Source organism: Cheilinus undulatus, linkage group 6 (genome assembly GCF_018320785.1).
Source record: "Cheilinus undulatus linkage group 6, ASM1832078v1, whole genome shotgun sequence".
Classification (NCBI taxonomy): domain Eukaryota; kingdom Metazoa; phylum Chordata; class Actinopteri; order Labriformes; family Labridae; genus Cheilinus; species Cheilinus undulatus.
In genome coordinates, this window is record NC_054870.1 from 54,488,323 (window position 1) to 54,499,664 (window position 11,342).

Genomic DNA, 11,342 nt, shown 5'->3' on the forward strand with positions numbered 1-11,342 from the left:
GTGAATGAGTCTGCAGAGAGGCTTCAGCTCTCTGTTGGCTGATCTTTCTATAAAAGAATCCAGAACGTTCTGTCAGGCAGTGATGGGTCAGGTTAAAGGGAGTCAGGATGTGATGAGGATGTTTCTGACCCAGTTTCAGGCAGAGCTGGGCCGTCGATCGCATCGGGAAGTGGCAGGAGCTGGAGTATCCAAGTCCGGCGTATCCGGCGTTCGCCTGCGGCTCCGGTTACGTCGTCTCTCGGGACCTGGTCCAGTGGCTCGCCAGTAATGCAGACAAACTGAAGGCCTACCAGGTAGAGTACCTGAGTAGAGAGACTGTGGATAAAGAAGATAAATGTTGAAAAAGTAAAGTTTAAATGTGTTTTATAGGGAGAAGACGTGAGCATGGGGATCTGGATGGCAGCTGTAGGACCGCAGAAATATCAGGTAAAAAACAAACACCTGAATGACATTCAAATATAGAAAAACCCCAAATCACATCTGCGATGGTGTGGGGGTGTATTCATGCCCATGGCATGGTTCGCCTGCACATCGATGAAAACAGCTTTAATACTGACAGGAGGTTCAGGAGCAAAAAGCTGATTTCAGCGAGACAATGCAGAGACACATTCATGATGAGTTACAACTGCATGGCTTCACAGGAAAGACTGTAGGCGTTAGACTGGTCTGCATGCAGTCCAGACTAAAGGTTTTCTGCCTGGGTCTGACCAGGACTATGGCCTGGAACTGAGTGGGGTCAGGATCCCTGCCCTCAGGGACAGCTGTAAATAAAAACAGAACAAGCAGGTCATAATTCATAAACAACCAAGAAAAGAACATTTTAAAACATAGAAGAACCACTTTAGGTGTAGGTCAGTCAGAAATGTTCAAGGATTGATACTTTACCAGAGGAGGGTTGTTCTGATTCTGATTCCAGTCCCAGTATTTACTGCTTACATGCAGGCGTTGGTATCGGCGAGTACACCAGTTTATGATCCATACCTTGATTTAGCCATGCTAACTGTTAGCGCTATAAACCGGAAATCAATTCTTCTTCTCTGCTGGAAAATGTGTCATGCATGAGCTACCGTTTTTAGAGCAGAGAAGAAGAACCAGAGGAGCCACTGCAGCAGCAGAGGACGGTTTCTGTGACAGTTTTTCTCTGAATGTGATCGTTAAAACGCCTTCCAGACCGGCGCTGTCAAACACGACAGGAAGTGACAGTTTATCAAAGGTTAGATAACTTTAGAACCATAAATCGTTGCCTCTGACTGTCTTTCCTCCTGAAGCTAGCTGTTGTTCCTTCCTATTGATACCTTTGAATCCTTACAGCAGCGTTTTCAGAGAGCCTGGAACTCGTGGGACTTTTGGAGACTCTAATGATGAAATCCAGTTACGATCATTTATTACCGCTAGCTTGAATGCTAACTGTCATACTGTTTACTCTTTGTGAGGGTCTGTCAGCCAATAGCAGGCTGTTCTGTAATCATGTGATGCTGCCTGAATAGAGCATAGAGGAGAGAGAGTCTGTGCTGCAGCCCCCTGTATTAATGTGATTTTAATATTTAGCAGTTAAACTCAATAATCAGCAGAAAGACTCACAGATTCTAAGTGCTGAGTCAAATACAGGTCTAGAATAATTTACTGGTCTGAACAGTCAGTCCAGAAAGTTCCCACTGGTATCAGATCAGGACTCGGTATCGGCCGATACCCAGACCCTGCCATCAGAATCGTATCAGGAAGGAAAGACTGGTATCAGAACATGCCTACAGAGTCAACAGATCTAGGTTTTGTTCTGAGTCTGAACAAATCTGGTTTTGTTTTGTTGGTGTGAACAGATCTGGTTTGGTTTTGTTGGTGTGAACAGATCTGGTTTGGTTTTGTTGGTGTGAACAGATCTGGTTTGGTTTGGTTTTGTTGGTGTGTACAGATCTGGTTTGGTTTGGTTTTGTTGGTGTGAACAGATCTGGTTTTGTTTTGTTGGTGTGAACAGATCTGGTTTGGTTTTGTTTTGTTGGTCTGAACAGATCTGGTTTTGTTCTGTTGGTCTGAACAGATCTGGTTTGGTTTTGTTGGTGTGAACAGATCTGGTTTGGTTTTGTTGGTCTGAACAGATCTGGTTTGGTTTTGTTCTGTTGGTGTGAACAGATCTGGTTTGGTTTTGTTTTGTTGGTGTGAACAGATCTGGTTTTGTTTTGTTGGTGTGAACAGATCTGGTTTGGTTTTGTTGGTGTGAACAGATCTGGTTTGGTTTTGTTGGTCTGAACAGATCTGGTTTGGTTTTGTTCTGTTGGTGTGAACAGATCTGGTTTGGTTTTGTTGGTGTGAACAGATCTGGTTTGGTTTTGTTGGTGTGAACAGAACTGGTTTGGTTTTGTTGGTCTGAACAGATCTGGTTTGGTTTTGTTGGTGTGAACAGATCTGGTTTGGTTTTGTTGGTGTGAACAGATCTGGTTTGGTTTGTTGGTGTGAACAGATCTGGTTTGGTTTTGTTGGTGTGAACAGAACTGGTTTGGTTTGGTTTTGCTGGTGTGTACAGATCTGGTTTTGTTTTGTTTTGTTGGTCTGAACAGATCTGGTTTTGTTCTGTTGGTCTGAACAGATCTGGTTTGGTTTTGTTGGTGTGAACAGATCTGGTTTGGTTTTGTTGGTGTGAACAGAACTGGTTTGGTTTGGTTTTGCTGGTGTGTACAGATCTGGTTTGGTTTTGTTTTGTTGGTCTGAACAGATCTGGTTTTGTTCTGTTGGTCTGAACAGATCTGGTTTGGTTTTGTTGGTGTGAACAGATCTGGTTTGGTTTTGTTGGTGTGAACAGATCTGGTTTTGTTTTGTTGGTGTGAACAGATCTGGTTTGGTTTTGTTGGTGTGAACAGATCTGGTTTGGTTTGGTTTTGCTGGTGTGTACAGATCTGGTTTGTTTTGTTTTGTTGGTCTGAACAGATCTGGTTTTGTTCTGTTGGTCTGAACAGATCTGGTTTGGTTTTGTTGGTGTGAACAGATCTGGTTTGGTTTTGTTGGTCTGAATAGATCTGGTTTGGTTTTGTTCTGTTGGTGTGAACAGATCTGGTTTGGTTCTGTTGGTCTGAACAGATCTGGTTTGGTTTTGTCGATGCGTCTGAACAGAGCTGTTTTTTTTTTTGTTTCAGGACGCCGGCTGGCTCTGTGAGAAGGAGTGTTACCTCGACATGCTGTCGTCTCCCCAGCACACAGCTGAGGAGCTGCACAACCTCTGGGACAGGAAGCAGATGTGTGGAGACCCCTGCGGCTGTCCCTGGGGACACTGAATCTGTGTCACACCACTCCCACCGGGGGGCGCTGTGGGTAAAATGCACATAACACTGGCTGTCTGTTTCTCTGGTGTCCTTAAAGCCCCAGACCGACTTTAATCAGTTATTATTCAATGATCAATACTTTGAAATGTTGGACTTTCTGTTGGAAAATAACCTTTAGAAACTTTTAAAGCGTCTTCACAGATTTTTAATTATACTTAAATAAAAACACAAGGAGCTGCTTTAGGATTAGTTCAAACTCACGTTTAGCCTCTGTTAGCATTGCTTTGAGTAGAGTTGTCATGAATTTTGATACGATTCTAGTAAAAATCAGCTGATATTGAAACACAACATCAAACACATATCCTTTTACTTTAATACCACATATGGAAGTTTAAACTGTTGTCATGACAACCCTGTTAGCATCATTAGCTCAGTCTTTTAAACATACAAATGTTTTCAAAGAAGAGACAAAAGTGGATCTATGTGCACAGTCACTGCTGATAAAGATTGTTCTCTGATCCTTGAGCCTCTGGGTTTAAAGGGATTTTAAAGACGACTGCTTTTCATGGCTGTATTTTGTAAATGACTGTCTTAAGCTTTTCATCCTGGCCACTCTTTGTAGATCTCTGACGGAGCTTTCTCACACACTCTACTGTCGCGTGTACATGGTGATGTGGCCTTACTGTTAGGCGTCATGCTCTGAGTGTAAACACGGATTTAAACAGACATTTTTGAATTCACGCAGCAAACAGAAGCTGTGAAATAGAGTCACTAGTTTTCACTGGTTTTCTGAAACCGTCCTCACAGATAATAAAGAAGACTGAAGTCTGATTCTTGACTTTTGTGTTTATTTTTGATAAACCCGAGGGTCCCGCTGATTCTGTCCTGTATTTCTAATATGGATCAGAACATCAGATCTGCTGAGGCTGTGTGACTCTGCTCCTAAAGTCTGTCAGGCTTTAGGCTGGAGATGTAGCTCCTGATTCAACTACCGTTCACTGCTTTACTCCACTGACCGCCACATCCATCACTGTCGAGGGCGGAGCCAGGCACCTCAATAACAGTGGTGGACCACACCTCCACAGCCCTGTTAAACTGCAGAAGTAGCTGTGTTTTTATTCCTACATCTTTTAAGGTTTTGATGAGTATTTTCACTCAGGTTTTCGTTGATACTCGCTGAGATCCATCTTTGAAGTTCTATCTGCATTTTGACTTTCTGAGGCCACATTTGAGGAGGCTTTAAAGGAAGACGGAGAGACTTTGATCTCTGTTGGTGATTGTTTTCCTGAAACAGAGCCGGACTCACTTCCAATGATGAAAAGGAAACCTGTGAAGTGTCCTGGCCTGAATTGATCAGAGGTTTCATGTCGATCAATACGACTGAACACTCCTGCAGCTAGCTTTAAAAAGACACAGAGAGGTTAGAAATGAGGCTGTCCCAGTCGTGAGTCTTACAGATTAACTACACCTGAGATCAGCAGACAGCTGCATAAGAGTTCCAGTCTGAATACAGACCTGCTTTTAGCGGTAGACTGAAGGTTTTAACAGGAAAAAGAACGTGTGTACTAAAAAGGAAATATGTGAACAGTCCAGAGGTAAATGTCTGATCAGCCATGGTTCAGACTCTGAGCTGTCTGACTGTTTAAAGGTAAATGAGACATTACGGAGCAGAGGTGGACGGATTTTCATCACTATGTCTGCAGAGACTGATGGGGATTAACCAAAGTAAAGTTCTAAAAGGGACAATAAAGCCCGAGATTAACCACGATTAAACAAGTGCACCAATACTGGATCGTAGTTAATAGGGCTGAACAATTTGCAAAAATAATGTAATGTGCGATTATTTTTAGGTTCCACATCTTATGTGTCGTTTAAAAAACACTGAATGAATCACTCTTTATTAAAAAGAGCACCATATTAGATAAACAAAACTAGAAATAAATAACTAAAAAAAAGAAAAGGCATTTTGATTCATATCTTGTTATTCTTGTTTTGAATAAGAGAAAAAAAAAAAACAATCCACAAAATAATGTGTTTGCATATAGTGTAGAGCAGTGATACTCAACATGTGGTTCTTTTATGTCTTAATCTGAAATATTATTCCCCAGAAAACCTTAAAAAAAACTTTTTTTTTCCATTTTCTCCATTTTTGCCACTTTTCAGCCATTTCAGCTAACTGTTGCCGTTAAATACCCCTTTTTCTTTCTTGGGGGGCATTTTGCAACTTTCTTTGCCAGTTTTCCCCATTTATTCCACTGTAACACAATTTTTTGCCCCTTTTCACCATTTTTTTTTGTCACTATTTGCCCATTTAAGCGACCTTTTGCCATTACATATCACTTGTTTCCTATTTTTTTGCTCATTTTTGCTACTTGTGACTGCTCTTTGCCCATTTTAGTAACTTTTTACTAATTTCTTTTGCCACTTTTGGACCATTTTTGCTACTTTCTATTTTCCACATTTTCTCCCAATTTTCGCCCCTTTTCGTCCACTTTTGCTGCTTTTTGACCATTTTTACCCCCGTTTTGTCACTGTTCACCACTTGGACTGTGGCTCTTACAAAGGTATTTTCAACAGTTTGGCTCTTTGGTTGAGCAGGGTTGAGTAACGCTGCTGTAGAGCATAAAAAAATCTACTGCAAAAAACTCTATCTGGTATTCTGACACATTTCAGGTTAAAGAAATATTGCACTGTCTGCGATTAGAATATTGCAGCAGGCCAGATTGAGATTTAATCTAATTTACGATTAATTGCTCAGCCCTATTAGTTAATCATGATTAATGCGATTTATCTTGACGGCCCTAGTCCTAACCTTGTTTTGGTTTATCTATGTTGGTTTGACGGTAATTTCACTAATCCAGCCCGATAACATGAAGTTATTTTTTCGTGTTTAGTCAGCTAACCAGCTTCTATCCTGCCAGTTAAACTCAGATTTCTCCATTACATTTCAATAATGAAACACGACGTCCTATATTACTAATTGAGGAGAATAAAAGTCATTTGTTTTACTTAGGGCTGTCCTACCTACCAGGAGATCTGTTTGTGCCGTTAACGTGACACCAGAGCTCACATCAGAGCTCTTCCTCTGAGACCTCCTCCTCCTCCTCCTCCTCGTCATGTTCTCCTCTCGCCTCCTCTCTTTCAGTGCGTGGCATGATAACAAAGTCACATCCGCATCTGTTCCACTCCTCAGTAGATAAGGACGCCGTTTTCCCTCCATCCCTCTCTCTCTTCTGTTTTGTCTGGAAGCGTTATTGTGAGAATTTAACTCACAGACAGAGGAGAAAAGTGGTATTTCTGCTCCGGTGCTCCTTTAGAGGAGGAAGTTATTGAATTTGTGTGAAGTTTGAGGAGAGCTGTGGGGAAAATGTCGCTCAGGGAAGGAAGATGTTTAAATTATTAACATTTTTTTAAAAGTATGCTCCAAATCTTCTGCCTCTTTTTCTCCGTTTATCCTCTTTTAACTCAAGCAGAAAAAACCCTGTATTAAAAACAGACAAATGTTTTAGCTCTTATCTAAAGCTTACACACGTTTCTTATATTACAGCTCTAACCAGGCTTGATATTTAGATTTTTAAAACCCCTTTATTCAGATTTTATTTCATCTTTTCCACAGAAAATGTTCAGTATGTATATTTTTATTCTGTGGAGAGAAAATTCTCTTTATTTTGAAATGTTAATCTCAAGCCCAAAAAACATTTTCAAATGTTCTAATAACAGAAATATAGTTAAGACCATGAAATAATCACGTTAATTTTAGACATTGCATCTTGTTTTTCCTGCCTGCAGACAGACTGATGAGGACAGTAGCTGTGATGATTCCTCACCACACCTGCAGAAGCTCACAGTCAAAGTTCAAACTCTAAACACTGAAGGAGAGAGAAAATGTTGAATTTAAACACTTTAGAGTTGATCTGAGAGGGAGACAATATTTGGCTGCTTTAAATCTAAGGGGTTAAATATTTATTTAACTTTTTGGTCAACTGTTTTTGAGCTGTTACTATTTATTTTATCTACATTTTGTATTTCTAGTCTTTATTGCATTTAATACATTTATTTCACATCCATCTGGGATTACAGAAGTGTTTGGGAAAGAAAAAAGCCTTTCCTGTCTGGTTAATACAGTCCCATAAGAGCAACAGAACTCTAGAGATGGTTGACCGTTCTCTGTACACTCTAGAGATGGTTGACCGTTCTCTCTTAACTCTAGAGATGGTTTACTGTTCTCTGTACACTCTAGAGATGGTTGACTGTTCTCTGTACACTCTAAAGGTGGTTGACTGTTCTCTGTAAACTCTAGAGATGGTTGACCGTTCTCTGTAAACTCTAGAGATGGTTGACCGTTCTCTGTACACTCTAGAGATGGTTGACCGTTCTCTCTTAACTCTAGAGATGGTTGACTGTTTTCTGTAAACTCTAGAGATGGTTGACCGTTCTCTGTACACTCTAGAGATGGTTGACTGTTTTCTGTAAACTCTAGAGATGGTTGACCGTTTTCTGTAAACTCTAGAGATGGTTGACCAAGATGGTTGACTGTTCTCTGTAAACTCGAGAGATGGTTGACCGTTCTCTGTACACTCTAGAGATGGTTGACCGTTCTCTGTACACTCTAGAGATGGTTGACCAAGATGGTTGACTGTTCTCTGTAAACTCGAGAGATGGTTGACCGTTCTCTGTACACTCTAGAGATGGTTGACCGTTCTCTCTTAACTCTAGAGATGGTTGACCGTTCTCTGTACACTCTAGAGATGGTTGACTGTTCTCTCTTAACTCTAGAGATGGTTGACTGTTCTCTGTACACTCTAGAGGTGGTTGACCGTTCTCTGTACACTCTAGAGATGGTTGACCGTTCTCTCTTAACTCTAGAGATGGTTGACTGTTCTCTGTACACTCTAGAGATGGTTGACTGTTCTCTGTACACTCTAGAGGTGGTTGACTGTTCTCTGTAAACTCTAGAGATAATTGACCGTTCTCTGTAAACTCTAGAGATGGTTGACCGTTCTCTGTACACTCTAGAGATGGTTGACCGTTCTCTCTTAACTCTAGAGATGGTTGACTGTTTTCTGTAAACTCTAGAGATGGTTGACCGTTCTCTGTACACTCTAGAGATGGTTGACTGTTGTCTGTAAACTCTAGAGATGGTTGACTGTTTTCTGTAAACTCTAGAGATGGTTGACCGTTTTCTGTAAACTCTAGAGATGGTTGACCATTCTCTCTTAACTCTAGAGACGGTTGACCGTTTTCTGTACACTCTAGAGGTGGTTGATCGTTCTCTGTACACTCTAGAGGTGGTTGACCGTTCTCTGTACACTCTAGAGGTGGTTGACCGTTCTCTGTACACTCCAGAGATGGTTGACTGTTTTCTGTAAACTCCAGAGATGGTTGACCGTTCTCTCTTAACTCTAGAGATGGTTGACCGTTCTCTGTACACTCTAGAGATGGTTGACCGTTCTCTGTACACTCCAGAGATGGTTGACCGTTCTCTCTTAACTCTAGAGATGGTTGCCCGAGATGGTTGACTGTTCTCTGTACTCTCTAGAGATGGTTGACTGTTTTCTGTAAACTCTAGAGATGGTTGACTGTTTTCTGTAAACTCTAGAGATGGTTGACTGTTTTCTGTAAACTCTAGAGATGGTTGACGTTCTCTCTTAACTCTAGAGATGGTTGACCGAGATGGTTGACCGTTCTCTGTAACTCTAGAGATGGTTGACCGTTCTCTGTACTCTCTAGAGATGGTTGACCGTTCTCTGTAAACTCTAGAGATGGTTGACCGTTCTCTGTACACTCTAGAGATGGTTGACCGAGATGGTTGACTGTTCTCTGTAAACTCTAGAGATGGTTGACCGAGATGGTTGACCGTTCTCTGTAACTCTAGAGATGGTTGACCATTCTCTGTACTCTCTAGAGATGGTTGACCGTTCTCTGTAAACTCTAGAGATGGTTGACGTTCTCTCTTAACTCTAGAGATGGTTGACCGAGATGGTTGACTGTTCTCTGTACTCTCTAGAGATGGTTGACCGTTCTCTGTAAACTCTAGAGATGGTTGACTGTTTTCTGTAAACTCTAGAGATGGTTGACCGTTCTCTCTTAACTCTAGAGATGGTTGATGTTCTCTCTTAACTCTAGAGATGGTTGACCGTTCTCTGTACTCTCTAGAGATGGTTGACCGTTCTCTGTAACTCTAGAGATGGTTGACCGTTCTCTGTACACTCCCTAGATGGTTGACCGTTCTCTGTACACTCCAGAGATGGTTGACCGTTCTCTGTACACTCCCTAGATGGTTGACCGTTCTCTGTACACTCCAGAGATGGTTGACCGTTCTCTGTACACTCCAGAGATGGTTGACCGTTCTCTGTACACTCCAGAGATGGTTGACCGTTCTCTGTACACTCCAGAGATGGTTGACCGTTCTCTGTACACTCCAGAGATGGTTGTGGTGAAAATCCCAGCAGTTTCTGAAATACTCAAAATAAAAGAATGCCAAGTTCAAAGTCACTTAAATCCTCTTCATCCCTGTTCCGATGCTCGGTATGAACTTCAGTGAGTCGTCTTGACCACACCTACATTAGTATTTTAGTTGCTGTGATGTGATTGGCTGTTTGGCTACTTAACCGAATAGATGTAAGCTATAAAGTGTCTGGTGAGTCTAATTCAGAGCCCTAATAATCCAGATTAAGTCATCTTTAAATGGTCTGCACCTCCATCAGATAAACTGAATGTAGTTTGTTGCTTAAAGTTCAGAATAATGAGGCGCAGGTGGCCTAGTGGTTTAAGGTGCGGTCCATGAACGCGCTCGGCCCGTGGCGTGTTCCAGCATGTCTCATCCCTGTCTCTGATTGGGTCCACTGTCCTCTGCTGTCAATAAAGGCAGAAAAAGCTCAAAAATAAACCTTTAAAAAAGTAGAGTGAGTTCTCTGAGCCTGGATGAAGTGGATCCTGTAATCCAGATCGTTCCCTCTCAGATCAGATGTTGTGGCTCAGAGTTTTTCCGTCTTATTCAGAGGAACAAAATGTTCATGTTTTGGAGTAAACAGAAGTTAGATGGTGTGAAATAATCGTGTCGTGTCAGGGGAAAACTCCTCAGCGATTCCTTTGTTCTGTGAGAAATCAATAATTCTAAAAATAAAGTCTCTCCCAAAGCTGCGTGGATAAAGAGTAAAGAGAGTAAAAGCATTCTGACAACGCAAGCGAGTACAATAATTCATCTGTGTATAATGACCCAGAGCGTCTGATTCGTCTGTATGTTTGATATAAATAAAGATCTGTGCTTTGAATCGTCTCTTCTCTTCAGCGCTGTGTAATCTTCTAAGGACGACAGGACGACAGCTCCCTGAACCTCTGACTTATTTTCACTCCATTAATATTTGGCAGTGAAGGTTCAATCATCCGTTGAGTCTGACGAGCTCTGCTCCCAGAAAATAAAGAGAACTCTGCTCCAGTTAATTGTGTTTAAAAATCCTTTTCATCTGCAGTCTCACCTCGCTCACTAACTCATCATCTCTCTCTGCTGGCTGAATACTAAAATGTGTTGACATGGATGCATTTGACTTTGATTTTCCTCATGTCTGAGATGCCAAACACTTCATTTTTAGGACCAATCAGGAGCCTTGTTTTTGCAGATTTACAGCCTAAAAGTATCTGTGCTCTCAGAGTGATTATAAAGGTGATTAAGTAGACTTTATAGAACACTGTCCAGGTTTTATTGGAAGCATAAGAGCATCAGTATTTAGGTTATCTGGCACCTTAAACACACTTCCCTCCGTGTTCCTACCTCACGTCTGCAGGAGCCAATGACATGAGGGATTTAACTAGAAGATAATTTAGCAAAGAGGACGAACTTGGTGACAGGAGTGAAAGGAGCTAATGGATGAAGTGTGATAAACAGAGAATTAAGACATGACTCCTTCTCTTCCTCTGTCTAGGAGCTTTTTATTTCTCCAGCTGATCAGAAATCATGATTATCATTAAATGATTGTCTTGAAATATACCGATTATTGTGGGATTGCTATCTATCATATAATATGAAATCCTTATGCTCTTTCCTGCAGTGGTCCCTTTATTCCTGGTTAGTCTACGGTTAGTCTTAGAGCC

At 41.4% G+C, this 11,342-nt stretch overlaps 1 protein-coding gene across 1 annotated transcript in view; it reads left to right on the forward strand.

The window, feature by feature from the left end:
• Window positions 1–4,464, forward strand: part of b3galnt2 (beta-1,3-N-acetylgalactosaminyltransferase 2) — a 37,487-nt gene extending 33,023 nt beyond the window's left edge. The window contains exons 10-12 of the mRNA XM_041789214.1: window positions 134–293; window positions 370–426; window positions 3,126–4,464. Of these exons, the coding sequence (XP_041645148.1) occupies window positions 134–293; window positions 370–426; window positions 3,126–3,263 (355 nt within the window). The 3' untranslated portion in view covers window positions 3,264–4,464. The remainder of the gene's footprint in view (window positions 1–133; window positions 294–369; window positions 427–3,125) is intronic.
• Window positions 4,465–11,342: the final 6,878 nt, after the last annotated feature.